The following is a 15,105-nucleotide window of genomic DNA, read 5'->3' as shown; positions in this document are numbered from 1 at the left end:
TCCATTCGATTCCCTTCTAGTATATATTCTCTTTTCCGGCCGTTTATAGCCCCATCAGCAGCCCAGGAGGGCAGAGGGCTCTTTGCCTCTTTCTTTTGTTGTTTTATTCGTTCACTCCCAAGTGTGCAGCAGCACCTTCGCGCTCTATTCGACAGTGTAGCCAAACGCGGGGGCATGTACGCTGCCTTTCGTTTTTTGCAAAGGAAAGTAGGGACACGACGTTTGGTTCGGGCCTTTGGAGACTGGGATGTATGTATCCTCTGTAAATGCGTGCCCTCGCACACCAGCTGGAAAGACGCGTGGTTTCCGTGAATCCGCTCTACATTGTGTGTTATTATCGATAAAGAGTCAAGACCTGCGATAGCAAGGTCCTGTTTGGTTCTAAATAAGTCACCTACTTATAAGTTAAAAAGTGAAAAAAGTAACTTATTTTACCAAACACCACCAACTTATAAGTCACCTCTGCTTATAAGTTTTAAGTTGGTTCACCCCTGCTTAAAACTTATAAGTCACCCTTTTTCGCGTGGGGCCCACACCTTTAATGAGCTTACAAGTCATCTACAACCAAACATGCATGACTTATAAGTCACTGGTTTTCAGTCACCTGACTTATGGAAACCAAACAGGGCCTAAGAGCCTACATCCTTTGTTCTCTAATACTACATCCTAAGGATTTTAGACAGATTAGAAGAGAGCACAAAAGGCACATGTACGCTCATTTTATTTCTTATTAATTGGATGCTACCATCCACAAGATTCATGGTGATTGGTTAAAAAATAGCAAATAGCAAAATAATATCAACCAAATTTATGCAACTATTTAGTGCAAACTGTTTTGTCCACCTAGTAGAAACTCTTATATTTAGGTACAAATTTTGAATGCTTCAATGCGCCGCTCCTTCCGTCCTATAATATGAGGAACCCAGTTTTGTTCTAATGCAAACTATAGTAACTTTGACCAAGTTTATAGAACCGGTCTCATTGTCTTACTAGTATTTGTCCTAAGTCAAACTATAGCAACTTTGACCAAATATAAGGAATGCTATGTTTTAGGCATTTGAAATATAGCAAGTCCCATTATCTTACTAGTATTTAATTTGGCTAATAAAAAAGCTTGTGCACATGCATTAGTTTTCAAGGTCTAGAAATAACCAAAGTAATCGAAGAAAAAAATATCAAACCTGATAGATTACTCACCAGCATTATTTCATTTCGCTATTGCTCGTCCCTCATTGTCATTGAGCAAGCTCTCGGGTCTCGGCCTCTCGAGCACCGGCGCACGGGCTCTGCCATTTCATTTCGAGATAGTATAGTACTCCCTCCATGCTAAAAAAATAAAGTCGTTTTGGACAGCGACACGGTCTTCAAAATATTACTTTGACTCCTTGTTTTATAAAAATATTTATCAAAAAGTGATATATGTATATTTTTATGAAAGTATTTTTCAAGACAAATCTATTTATATGGCTTTCACGTTTTCAAATTCAATAACTTAAAAGTTATTCACGATTTGTCAAAACGATTTTATTTATTTTTTAAGTAGGGAGGAAGTACAAAGCAGCCACGAATATACGCTCGGTGTTTGTCAGTCGTCACACGGATCCACATGTTGTTGATGCAGTAGGGGCAGAGGAGGAGGAACAGATCGGACTGTGCGCCTCGTGATCGGCGACCGGCGATTCTACTGCTCCGGCCACCTCCAGTCCAGTCCAAGCACAGCTCCGCGCCGCGCCCGCGTCCCTAGGTTATTATTATTTGCATCCCCGCACCAGCAGCCGGCCGTCGGACTGTCGGGGCGCGCGCGAACGCCTGGGAGACTGCTCCCCGTTTCACGTGGCCGCCCTCGCCTCCCTTTTGACCCTTGACAGCCCGCACCGCCGCCTGCCTGCCTGCCTGCGCAACCTGCAGTCTGCAGAGCCCAGTGGCCACTGGGTGGCCAGTGGAGGCCGGCGGACATGCGCGCGGGCACACGCGCCACACCGCATCGCTTCCCGTGCCGGTGTCGCGCCACCAAATCCAGCTCCCGCCTCCTCCGTCACGCGCCGTATAAAAACCACCGGAGCCAGCCGTTCCAACGGCTGCAGCTTCTTTCAGTCGCCCGCCGACGCCACCGCCCGCTCGGCTCGAGATCGCCGCCGTACTGCTGGCACCGTGCAGTAGTGTGTGCGTGCGCACACGGAGCTGTTGGCGGCTGCGAGTTCCCAGCCGGCTGCTTCCAAGAACCGACAGGACAGCCCCTCGATCACCTCTTGCTGCTGCCTGCTGCACACTGCCCGGGCGCTACGATCCAATTCATATTCCGATATATACCACGCCACGCCGTGTCGCCGACCAACCACTGCGACTAGCCCAGCCCCGGCGGCCGTGTTGGTTCGTCGTCGTCGTTCAAGCCTGTGAGGCCGCACAGCCAGCCAGGATCGATGCTGCAGCAGGAGGTTGCGCCGTGCGCGTGCGGGCCGCGCTACGCCGGAGGCTGTGGCGGCCGGTGCGCGGCGTCGGCGCCGGCCTTCTCGCTGCTGTTCCCCATGCCAATGGGGTTGCCGCCGGAGCAGTGCTACTACTACCACGCGGAGGACGGCGGCTGCGGCGGCCCGGTCGACTGCACGCTGTCGCTCGCCACGCCGTCCACGCGCCGGGCGGGCGGTGGCGGTGGCGGTGCCGCCGTCTTGATGGAGGAGCCCCGCCAAGAAGGCTCGCCGCCCCGGCGGTGCGCCAACTGCGACACCACGTCGACGCCGCTCTGGCGGAACGGGCCGCGGGGACCCAAGGTGTGTCCACGTCGACACGACCTTTTTCTTTCTTGTCGCGTGGGGCACAGTTCGTCCTGCTGGCTGCCATGCCATTGCCATGCATGCATCGCGCGCTGGTCTCACGTCCCCCTGCTCGCTCGCTTCTATTGCAGTCGCTGTGCAACGCCTGCGGGATCCGGTACAAGAAGGAGGAGCGGCGCGCCGCGGCGGCCGTGGCGCCAGCGCCGGCGACGCAGGACAGCGGGGCCCGGCCGTACGCGTGCGGCGGCTACACGCGACCGCCGCCGCCGCAGCAGTGGGGATGCTACGGCCCGGCCGCTGGGAAGTCGGCGGCATCCTACGGGATGTACGGTGGCGACGGCGTCGTCGACGCGGACGGGCCCTGCCTGTCGTGGATGCTCAACGTCGTGCCCTCCTCGCCGGCGTTCGCCGTCCGGGAGAGGCACACTCTGTTCCAGCAGCACTAGGCTACTGACAAGAGAGTAGTAGTAGTGATTTTGTTACCATCTTATATCGTTATTAGTAATCAGCTGAGCAATGAGATCAGATCACCACAAAGTTGCATTGTACTGCTAGACCGAACATCATCAACGTGCAAGTTTGGAAGAAGCTCGCGTGAGTACTCCGTAGTACTAGTATTCTTTATTACTAGTAGATTTGACAGGTGATTCAGCTAACACTACTTTTCACTGTTCAGTAATCATCATCATGCAGTGTGAGGTCACTCACTCCAACGATCGCCATTTACTCGAGCTGCTCATGTTTAAATTAACCGAAACTTGTCGGAACAAGTACCATTGTTAGAGTATATCCACCAATATCTAAAAAACCGAGTCTCAAAAACATAGTTTTGCAATCTTTCTAAGAGCATCTCTAGGAGTTTTACAAAACAACTCCCTATTTTTATTTTTTATAAAAAAGAAAAAGAAAATGTTCTCCAGCAGTTTAGCAAAACACCTCCTTATATAAAAATAAAAGGTTGTCAAATATCTCCTTCAACTCGTAAGTTTTTGCGGTCGGGAAGAACTCCTTATCCATTCCTCATCCGCCGTTTTTCTCGAGAGATCGGAGCAAATTAGATGCATGAGTAAATTAAAAAAAATAAATGGTTCTAGATGAGAAAACGGTAAGAGACAAATAAACTATTAAAAAATATTTGGTTGGTTAGAAATAGTTTGGAGTTTTCAATGCAAAATCGTTTAGGAAGCTATTATACCATAGTGTTGAAGAAGAACAAAATTTTAGCAAATAAACTATATCAAACTCCTAGACATGCTTTAAAACCTAATGAGTATAAAAAAAAACACTCCACCAACAACTTTTTCATTGGTTTCTAACAAAAAAAATATATACACACGCTGTTACCATCACGCCTCTAAGCACTTGGGGACCCACAAAAGGATCCTCCTTTTGGAATTGGTTCAGAGCGCGGTTTTCTAACTTGAACTTCGAGCCTCCATCACGCCTGCAAGCACTTGGACTTCCTGTTTAAAATTGACCAAACCTTGTCAGAACAAGGCCTACACGGGGCTCGGCAGTTAGGGCGTCCGCAATGGTGTTAGCTACGTAGCTAGCTGACGTGGAGGTGAGAGACAAGAGAAATGACTATTTTATATCTTCTTATTCTAGTGGACCCACATGCTCCTCTCATATGTTCTTGGGCTACGTGAAATAGATAGACTATTTGCTCGTCGCTAGTGACAACTCTCTCTCCTACTTTTTCCTTGACACGTCACATCTAGCTAGCCAAATAGCTAGCCATTGCGGACGCCCTTAGCAGAAGTACTGCTGAGACTATTATAACTGGAAAAAAATGTCAAAACAGGCAGACTTCAAGAAATGTGCTTGAGAATTTCATTGATCAAGAACAATACACAGACATGCTCGCGTTTACATTGAATATTGGAACCATTGTTTACATTTTATTTCGGCAACTGTCGTCCGTCTTACAATTAATGTTGATTGGATCAAGTTTGTCTAGTTATTATTCACATGCCTGAATAGGCGAATAGCTCCAAGTGCAAATGTGTCCAAGTCACTGTCCTTGAGTCCTGAGGAACTTTATTGTTAAATTAAAATCTAAAACCGACTACACCAGCACTATTGTAGACAAACACAGAGGAGACGTGATGCTTTTGAATTAATATAAACAACGAAATGTCATTATTCATCAAGACAGGAGAATGATAAACCATGTTACCACTTACTGTATAAGGGTATACAGTTGTTAGCTTTTCTGAACCTGTTAGAATGCATTAGGAACAACAAGGCCACTTTATCCCAGTTCACTGTTTTGATATTTGTAATCCGACGCAGCTCTCGTGGACATGATTTTTCGGCAAATAAAATGGTTTTTTTAATATCAACCTAAAATGCTCAGGTCTAGCCTATCTTTTGTTTGGCCCCATCTATATCTAATTCTTTTAGTTTCGTCCCTGACTCTGATGTTAATTAGAGAAATGATTTTTTTTATTTTCATGCAAAATCAACAGAACAAGCCGAACATGTTGGCAATTGGAATATTGATGGAATCAGTAATCCACGAAAATACCAAGCAGATTTTGTGGAGCCCAAAGCTTGTTGCTAAATGCTACTCACTTTGTTCCAAATTATAAGACATTTTGGCTTTTCTAAATACATTGTTTTTACTATGTCACAACCAAAAAAAAACAAGCATAAGGTCAGAAAGCCAAAGCTTATTCCAAAGTCTCTGGCTAAGTATGAAAGAGAGATGGCCAAGAGTCCCTAGTTAGCTTAATAATTTTAGACAGTAAAGATCATATCTGATACGGAAGATAAGTGGATGGAATCATTAGTCAAGATCACATCTAATACGGAAGATTAGTGGATGGAATCGTCAGCACGAGAATTTTCATATATAGACACAGTTTCTATCGTATGGATCACCTAAGCTTGTACCATCGGAACATCCCGGTATGATTTATCCTCGTCCACCTCTGATTTATTATAATACAAGCATCCCATATTCTTTTGTGCATTATTATCTTTTTATCTAGATTAGACTACTTGAAGAAGACTACGTATGGACTCTGATACTCAACACTACTTCTATAAGCACCTTCGAATAATTGAGTTAGATCGACAAATCTCGAGATTGACGAAGTTACTAAAGACGTTTCGCTGTCGATGGGCACATTGTCTACCACCGAAAGAATGGTGTAATTAAATCGTCTTAAAATAAATTCAAAAAAATACAAGCACTCATGTCAATTCGAGGACTTGAACCGAGTGAGTAGGTTTGCATTAAAGAAGTCAGTTTAATCATAGACAGAGAGACTAAGTGTTTAAATAAGTTTATTGGGTCAGCAGAACGTCGTTAAACCATCTGGAAATAAATCTTTTTAAAAAATACAAGCACGAGTATCAAGTCAAGAAGTTAAACATGAGTGAGCAGGTTCACATCAAAGAAATGACTACTCTCTAACCTCCCGGAAATCCTAGGCCTATGAGAGCCTTCCGTTACTGTTCACATTAATGTTCACCGTTGACGTCAGCCTGTTCGCTTGCTCGTAAACGATCATAAATTTTCAGCCGGGAACCGTGTTTTTCTCTCACACCAAACCAGCCAGCAGTAAATAATCCACGATACGATACGGCCTCCCGAACAGGCTGCGCAACACTGTTTATGCTCCTGCGCAACATGCGTCTTACTGTTTGCTCCTCTGTTCATTGCTCTGTTCATGTGCCCCTGCAGTAACCGGTGCGGTGTCAGCACGCCTGCCTGCCTAGTGTTCTTGATGCGGCTGGCCAGCAATCGGCTCTCCTCCATCTCTAGCAAAGTAACTCATGACATTTAGGTTCAGGGCTCGGTGTCATATTCATGGCTCAGTCCAACTGATTTCTTATTCACTGAACATCAAATTTCAGGGCATTTTTTACCGTTTCCATATTGATTTTTTTAAGTCTTCTACGGTTAAAATGCTTGCATTTTCAATTAAAAGATGACGTGAGGCTTGCGGTGGGACTAATAATATCTCAAAGTCGTGCCTCGGTCCAAATCCAACTTCATGTATGTGATACACAGCGTATATGTGATAATGTGTAACCAATTATGTAAACATTCAGGCAGCACGATCTCTCACCTTCAACAAACAATTATATATAAGGATCTTAAGCAGTCCAAACAATTATATATAAGGATCTTAAGCAGTCCAAGCTTTTAAAAACAAGGATGATCCTCCACAGTGCAACATGCCTAGGGGATTATTATAAGTCAACAAGCTACAAGCAGCGGTAACTTCCATGATGACAAACACAAAATAAAGCCAATGTCTTCTGGTGCGAGCGACGAGCAACCACAGCTTGTTACCCCTTACCCGGGCAATTCTTCCAGAGTTACGTTTGTTTCTGGCATAGCAAAGCTTAGCAACTTCCGATGCACTTCATTGGCCTTGCTTGCAGTGCTTGACCCATACATTAATCTGAACCTTTTTAGATTCACCGCACAATTGAATAGTCGTTTCAAAAGAGTAATTTCATGGTCAGTCCCTTTCATGTCGATGATTACTACTTCTTCAAGGTGCGTCAGAGTGAGTTTCTCGGTCTTCCACTCTGTTGGTTGATCACAAACACAGCCAAATGGACAGACAGATTGTGCCTAAGAAGAAAGAGCATGATATTACCGTCGAATATATTGGCAAATGCAATCAGGAATAAAATAAAGAGAGTAGTAACAAAATACACAAATGCCTAGATAAGTAGCTATTCTATCAACAGATTTCCACAACAAAAATTAACAATGGTAATTTGTTGGAAGCCAATTGATTTTAGCAATATGGTTGTTATTTGCATTTGCATAGGAGTGATGGAGCATAAACAGTTTTAAATTTTCACAAATCATAAAAACTTATACAACTGACAACACGTTATCAATAAAACCTTTTGGCGTTAACTACTCCCATGCCATTCTTGTAAGAACAGAACTATACAACAACTCAATTGATTTCTGATTTGTTTCTAACATATTGATAGTATTTAAAGGCGATACTTTTTCCAGAGAGCCTTACAACAACTCAATTGCTTTCTATCGCTTCCTAGTTTCTTGAGTAAACAAACAGAGCTTTACATTCAAGTTTGTATCAGCATATAAATTTAATTTCAATCGTTGTAGACCAGTACACATCCTTATCATATGGAAACAACTCGCTCCAGAAGCATGACCTCGGTTGAATACATTCAGGTGCAAGGCCGTAACTTGAGGGAGCATTGTTGTCTCCCATCAAGTACTCATACCCATCTACAAACCCATCTATATCATGTTGATCCATAACAACAACAACAACAAAAACAACAACAACAACAAAGCTTTTAAGTCACAAATAAGTTAGGATAGGCCAGAGTTGAAACCTAGCAGGAGCAATCAAGGTTCAGGCACGTGAATAGCTGTCTTCCAAGCACTCCTATCTAAGGCTAAGTCTTTGGGTATATTCCATCCTTTCAAGTCTCCTTTTATTGCCTTTACCCAAGTCAACTTCGGTCTTCCTCTGCCTCTCTTCATGTTACTATCCTGGCTTAGGATTCCACTATGCACCGATGCCTCTGGAGGTCTCCGTTGGACATGTCCAAACCATCTCAACCGGTGTTGGATAAACTTTTCTTCAATTGGTGCTACCCCTAATCTATCACGTATATCATCGTTCCGAACTCGATTCCTTCTTGTATGACCGCAAATCCAACGCAACATACGCATTTCCGCGACACTTATCTGTTGAACATGTCGTCTTTTCGTAGGCCAACATTCTGCACCATACAACATAGCAGGTCTAATCGCCGTCCTATAAAACTTGCCTTTTAGCTTCTGTGGTACCCTTTTATCACATAGGACACCAGATGCTTGCCGCCACTTCATCCACCCTGCTTTGATTCTATGGCTAACATCTTCATCAATATCCCCATCTCTCTGTAGCATTAATTCTAAATATCGAAATGTATCCTTCCTAGGCACTACTTGACCTTCCAAACTAATATCTTCCTTCTTCCGAGTAGTAGTACCGAAGTCACATCTCATATACTCAGTTTTAGTTCTACTGAGTCGAAAACCTTTGGACTCCAAAGTCTCCCGCCATAACTCCAGTTTCTGATTCACTCCTGACCGGCTTTCATCAACTAGCACTACATCATCAGTGAAAAGCATACACCAAGGGATGTCCCCTTGTATGTCCCCCATCCGTGAAAAGCATACACCAAGGGATGTCTCCTTGTATGTCCCTTGTGACCTCATCCATCACTAAGGCAAACAAATAAGGGCTCAAAGTTGACCCTTGATGTAGTCCTATCCTAATCGGGAAGTCATCCATGTCTCCATCACTTGTTCGAACTCTAGTCACAACATTGTTGTACATGTCCTTAATGAGCCCGACGTACTTCGTTGGGATTTTATCTTTGTCCAAAGCCCATCACATAACATTCCTTGGTATTTTATCATAATCCTTCTCCAAGTCAATAAAAATTATGTGTAGGTCCTTCTTCTTCTCCCTATACCGCTCCATAACTTGTCTTATTAAGAAAATGGCTTCCATGGTTGACCTTCCGGGCATGAAACCAAATTGGTTCATAGAGACCCGCGTTATTGCTCTCAAACGATGCTCGATAACTCTCTCTCATAACTTCATAGTATGGCTCATCAACTTAATTCCCCGGTAATTAGTACAACTTTGAATATCCCCTTTATTCTTGTAGATCGGTACCAATATACTTCGCCTCCACTCATCAGACATCTTGTTCGATCGAAAAATATGGTTGAACAGCTTGGTTAGCCATACTATAGCTATGCCCCCAAAGCATCTCCACACCTCGATTAGGATACCATCCGGTCCCATCGCCTTACCTCCTCTCATCCTTTTCAACGCCTCTCTGACCTCAGATTCTTGGATTCTCCGCACAAAGCGCCTATTAGTGTCATCAAAAGAGTCATCCAACTGAAATGTTGTGTCCGTATTCTCACCATTGAACAATTTGTCAAAATACTCTTGCCATCGATGTCGGATCTCATCCTCCTTCACCCAGAGATGCTCCCTTTCATCCTTAATGCACTTAACTTGGTTGAAGTCTCTTGTCTTTTTCTCACGAACCCTAGCCATCCTATAAATGTCCTTCTCTCCTTCCTTCGTACCCAAATGTTGGTAAAGATCCTTGTATGCTCTACCCTTTGCCACACTTATAGCTCGCTTTGCAGTCTTCTTTGCCACCTTGTACTTCTCTATGTTGTCCACACTCCTGTCATGGTACAAGCGTCTATAGCATTCTTTCTTCTCCTTAATAGCCCTTTAGACTTCCTCGTTCCACCACCGAGTATCTTTAGCCTCGCCTCCACTTCCTTTGGTTACTCCACACACCTCTGAGGCCACCTTCCGAATGTTGGTTGTCATCTTCTCCCACATGTTGTTCATGCCCTCTTCTTCTTTCCAAGAGCCCTCTTTGATAATCCTTTCCATGAATACCTCTGACGTCTCTCATTTCAGTTTTCGCCACTTTGTTCTTTCAATCTTAGCTTGTTTATCCCTACGGGCACGCACCTGAAAACGAAAGTCTACCACCAAAAGCTTATGTTGAGAAACAACACACTCCCCTGGTATCACCTTGCAACCCAAGCATTCTCGTTTGTCCTTTCTTCTTGTGAGGACAAAGTCAATCTGGCTAGAGTGTTGTCCGCTACTGAAGGTCACTAGATGAGATTCTCTCTTTCTAAAGAAAGTGTTGGCTATCATCAGGTCAAAAGCTACCGCGAAGTCCAGAACTTTCTCCCCCTCCTGATTCCTACTACCATACCCAAAACCTCCATGAACTGCCTCGAAACCTGCGCTTGTAGTACCTACATGTCCATTAAGATCTCCTCCTATAAAAAACTTATCACTGCTAGAATTTCTACTACCATACCCAAAACCTCCATGATCTCCCTCCTATTGATCCATAAGATGTTACCAAAAAATGAAAGATCAGGCAGGATAAAGGAGGAATCCAATTTTCAAATAACTGATCATCACACACAAAAAGGTCCTATATCCTAGCAGGTTTGCTTTATATTACCTATGCAAAACAAGTAGTTGCATATCTAGTCTTTCTTGATTAAAAAAAATATATGCTAAGCATCTATAAACATGCTTTAGTTGTGAAGTCACTTCCCAACGGCGAAAATGTGAATAAGAATAGATATTGTGCAAGTATAAACCATAACTATTCAAGTTTTAACCACTCAATAGTTCATGTCCCCTTTCTTGCCACCACTAAGATGCCATGAACCATTGAATAACTATTAACTAGTGTACTAGTGCATCAGATTGGTAGTATGTGGCTATGTGTGTTCCCTTGAAGCATTTTCTAGCCACACATATGGCATTTGGAGTAATTCTCAAACGCTGCACACATTATTTAATAATACCAATTACTTCAGTGCTATAAAATGAACCCAAACCTAAGCCACATTATTTAACAGGGCAGCTGTTTTAATTTAGACTCTTCAATTTCTACAGACTACCCTAAGTTAGGCATAACACCTAATCAAATACCTCTTGAACACCAAGTTAGCTTTGTCACAATTTAGCTTGGTAGCAATTAGCAAGTTCCCCGATAGCGTAACTCCACTCACCTTCTGAAAAATGAGCCAAAGAACAAGAGTGTTTAGGACCTGAAATCGCTGCAAGAGCCTCAGACTATGATGATTAGGCTCTCTATTGTCGTGTTGCCCATACACAAGAAAATAACTGCCGAGCAGTCCGAGTTGTTCCAAATTGCCAAGATGGACAGATCGTGGATGATGCAAATCAAGCCACACCAGGGACTCCAGCTGAGGCGCTGAGATGTGGACACTTGGATCATCATCAAGCAAGCTGAAACTCACTTCTAACTGCTTGAGAGTCGGGGTAACAATTGTGAGCTGCCGTAATCCACAAATGCTCTCCAGCTTTATGTGTGGGAGGGACTTCGAGTGGATGGAGAGATTGTCTAGCCCCAGAGACTGGCAGACCCTGAGCTTTTGTAAGCGTGGGCACCGAGGCCAAGATACAACCTCTCCGAGCTCACAAGGGCCATGGAGTTGGAGGCGGTAGAGGCTGAGGTCGGCACGCCGCGCAAATGTGCCTGAGGATGGCAAGAAGAGACCGAGAAACCCTAGCCTGAGCTCAATCGTGGTGGCCTTCTCGAAGCAGGGCAGCTCAATGCCGCCGCCTCTTCCCGCATCCTCCTCCACGCCGTCGCTCCTGGGAACCATGTTGTGGTAGACAAGGCCACCGGCCAGGCGGCGCGCGGCGGCGGGGAGCCAGGCCGACGCGGAAGCGGAATCGGGACCGGAGCCTTCGGTGGTGGTGACGGAGATGCGGCGGAGATCTGCGGCTTCAGGGTCATCGAGAAGCTCGCGGATGCGGTGGCCATCGGGGCCGAAGTGAAAGCGGAGCTCCGGGAGGAGGGCCCAGAGGCTGCGCCAGCGGCGCGCCAGCACGCTGGTCCGCGCGGCCTCGGCGGTGGTGACGAGGCGCAGAAGGATGTCGACAAGGAGATCGTAGGGAAGGGCGCTGAGGCGGTCCTCGCCGTCAGCGCAGAAGGATAGCTTCGCCTTCGCGAGGTTGGCTGCGATTCCTCCTCCGCCGCCGCCGCCGCCGCCGCACTGCAGCGCCATGGATGGGAGCGATCAGTTGGGTTCCCCAGTCCACAGTGCAGACGAGGCCACTTGGGAACGTGAGATAATGGGCCGTTTGATTTGCTCATGGCCCAGATGAGATGACTGCCGGCCCATCAACAATATTTCCATTCGTACTTGATCCTTGAGGCATGAACGAATTTTGAAACTTTGCTCAAAAAAAATGAACGAATTTTGAAACTCAAACTTTGTATAATTCTTTGACCATGGTTAGTTTGATGCCTCGTACTCCCTATGTTCCAAATTATAAGTCATTCTTTCTTGGAGAGGGAAAGTATCTCAAGTTTGACCATGAGTAGTCCAGCACTATAGTAGGAGAATAATTTTCTGTTTATCCCTGTCAAACTCCCAAATTTCCTCTAATATGTCCTTGATTGAGCATAACGACAGTAGTCTACCCTCACCTCATTCAAATCCAGCAGCAGCCAACATAGCCGCATTTCCTTGCATTTTGTTGTGAAACGGTGTCTCCGGACGAAGAGGCACCTGCACACCAACAAACACCTCTTCTACTGGTGATCTTATCTATGTGACAGTTAGGATTAGTAGTAGATTAGCAGTTAATCCCGTCACCAAGGGGCCTATCCTTTGGTGAACGGTTGTCTCTTGGAGACACCCCTCAAATGTATATAATCCATTTTACAGATCAATGAAAAGCAGTTGTTTCCAAATCTTGTTCATTTCATTCACTGTTTAACACGTTATCAGCACTGCTCTACTAGACCAGCGAGAGAACGACGACGTAGAGGCAACGAAGGCCTCTGAACCCACCGGTAAGCATGACGAAGATTGACTTACCATCGCATGTTGTTCGTCAACTGTTCTTCGCCCTTCGCTGTGTCGGTGGAGTTCGCCGTGGCCCGATCCGCCACCACGGCCACCATGGACAACGCCGCAGCGTCTTCGAGCGCCTTGGGCCTCGTGTTCGCCGCGACAGTGCCCATGGTCATGGCCATGGTCCTTTCGGCTGCCTCTTCGACTCCGTTGTTCGTGGCTTCCATTCCAATACGGTTCCTCGCCGTCGATGGATTCCTGTTCGTGGCTGTCATGCTTCTCCTCCGCGCGATCTTCGTCTGCAGAGCCAGCCACCATCTCCTCGCCTTGACTTGGACGGTGCCAGCCCCTGCAACGCTGCACCAGTAGTCTAGGAAGCCCTGGCGCCACCAGTCTTGGAACCCCCGGCGCCACCAGTCGTTGAAGCCTCGGTGCCGTCCGTTGATGAAGCGGTTACCGAGCCCATCGCTGTCCCCGCGTACATACCCATGGAGTCGATGTCGCCAGCACCGGCACCGCCTCGCTACTGGTGTGACTTTTGCAAGGAGTACACGCTGATGCCACACACGCTAGAGTACAACTACACGCTTCCATCGCCCACACCGGTCGATCCGACCCAAGTGGCGGCTGACAGTGGCATGCCCGGCGGCGTCCTCAATCCTTGGATCTTCAACACCGTCTCCACGCCGATGCTCCAGCAAGTGAAGACCAAGGACGAGGACATGGTGGTTGCCCACGGCGTCGGCAACCTCTTTAACCCCGGTGGCACGCGCACGGCCAGTACCGGCGTCCCGCTGTACAGCTTCTTCGACGCAGCCGGCCCCTTGGCTCCTCCTTCGGCGGCGACCCCGCCAATGGCTCCTCCTCCGTCAGAGGCGCTACCCCTTCCCTAGAACATCTTCGGTGCTCGTACGGACATGGTGGCGAATCCAGCACCGGCGGCTGCTCCTCCTCCGCCTGTGACCCGCACGGAGGCTGCGGCCCGCATAAAGGAGCAGGCTCTCCCGGCGGCTCCTCCATCTTCTGCTGAGGGCAGCACCACCATGCCCCACATGATTCGCCGCCTCCTTGGCCATAGGGTGGCCGTCGTGGACAGACGCCTGGGGATCCGTCGGGGGACTTGGAACCCGGCCGTGCTCGGCCTCCCGTTGGCGGAGGTGCTCAACATGGCTAGCGGCAACAACGACTTCTACTCCACCGACGAGGGGAGTCCTCCTCGATCTGAAGATGGCAAGCACGGGCAGCGCAGTGGACAGGAGCGGCGAGGTTGATTGCGGCAGTGGCGGTGGCCTCTAGAATCGGCAGCGGCGGCGAGCGGTTAGGGTTTCAACCCTAACTGCCACCCGATCCCCCCCTCTTTTGTGGGCTGCTGCGCGTGCGCAAATGGGCTAGCCCAATGGCCTACGCCCTGCCCTCCCTCCCTGCTGTCTACTGTGCACCCGACTGGGCCAGGCTGGGCCCAAACGAAAATGGATTGTTCCTGGTTCTTTTGGCCCAACTGACTCCTTCTGTTTTATTTATTTCATTTCAGCATTAATTCGTATAAGACTCTGTTAGTCTCTTATAATTATGTGCTATAAAATTAAGTACTCTTGTGTTTAGTCGCTGACTTTAACTATAGTTGTACTTGTGATATTTTATCATTGTAAAATATCCATTTATGATATTATTCAAAGTATTTGTCCCTGTATGTATGGCAAATCCAATAAATAATATCCTTGTTATTACGACCATGATCTTGCAAATTATTTATTCATTAATCAATTTTGCAATAGATCATTTTATTTAAGCCCCTTTTATGCTTTTTGACTTTAAAGCACTATGCGCTTAAATAATGGATGCGACATTTTATGTATATTTTCTCATCAATTGTATAACGCGCATGTTCCCTAGTTGTTTGTTGGCCATACACAAAGTAGCACCATTGTT

At 46.4% G+C, this 15,105-nt stretch overlaps 2 protein-coding genes across 4 annotated transcripts; one reads left to right on the top strand and one right to left on the bottom strand.

Moving 5' to 3' along the window:
* The first annotated feature begins 2,116 nt into the window (after nt 1-2,116).
* Nucleotides 2,117-3,217, top strand: LOC136514975 (GATA transcription factor 15-like). Its single transcript, XM_066508672.1, has 2 exons — nt 2,117-2,768; nt 2,903-3,217. Exons 1-2 carry the CDS (start codon nt 2,421-2,423, stop codon nt 3,215-3,217), a joined length of 663 nt encoding a protein of 220 aa, XP_066364769.1. The 5' UTR covers nt 2,117-2,420.
* Nucleotides 3,218-6,881: 3,664 nt separating this feature from the next.
* Nucleotides 6,882-12,402, bottom strand: LOC136517509 (putative F-box/FBD/LRR-repeat protein At4g03220). Of its 3 annotated transcripts, none has more exons than XM_066511082.1 (2): nt 11,276-12,402; nt 6,882-7,368 (listed from the first exon to the last, which is right to left on the bottom strand). In XM_066511082.1, exons 1-2 carry the CDS (start codon nt 12,379-12,381, stop codon nt 7,296-7,298), a joined length of 1,179 nt encoding a protein of 392 aa, XP_066367179.1. In that variant the 5' UTR covers nt 12,382-12,402; the 3' UTR covers nt 6,882-7,295. The 3 variants fall into 3 exon arrangements, with proteins under 3 accessions (XP_066367179.1, XP_066367177.1, XP_066367178.1); XM_066511080.1 differs by having other exon boundaries at nt 11,356-12,402; XM_066511081.1 differs by having other exon boundaries at nt 11,395-12,402.
* Nucleotides 12,403-15,105: the final 2,703 nt, after the last annotated feature.

The sequence above is a fragment of the Miscanthus floridulus genome, chromosome 17 (assembly GCF_019320115.1).
Source record: "Miscanthus floridulus cultivar M001 chromosome 17, ASM1932011v1, whole genome shotgun sequence".
Lineage (NCBI taxonomy): Eukaryota > Viridiplantae > Streptophyta > Magnoliopsida > Poales > Poaceae > Miscanthus > Miscanthus floridulus.
The sequence above is the reverse complement of the archived record's forward strand: the minus strand, read 5'-3'. Positions and strand labels throughout refer to the sequence as shown.

Coding starts and splice junctions, on each gene's coding strand:
- LOC136514975 (XM_066508672.1), top strand. CDS start 2,421: ATGCTGCAGCAGGAGGTTGCGCCGTGCGCGTGCGGGCCGCGCTACGCC. Junction 2,769..2,902: donor ACGGGCCGCGGGGACCCAAG/GTGTGTCCACGT, acceptor CTTCTATTGCAG/TCGCTGTGCAACGCCTGCGG.
- LOC136517509 (XM_066511080.1), bottom strand. CDS start 12,381: ATGGCGCTGCAGTGCGGCGGCGGCGGCGGCGGCGGAGGAGGAATCGCA. Junction 7,369..11,355: donor TTTGGCTCATTTTTCAGAAG/GTGAGTGGAGTT, acceptor CTTTCTTCTTAG/GCACAATCTGTCTGTCCATT.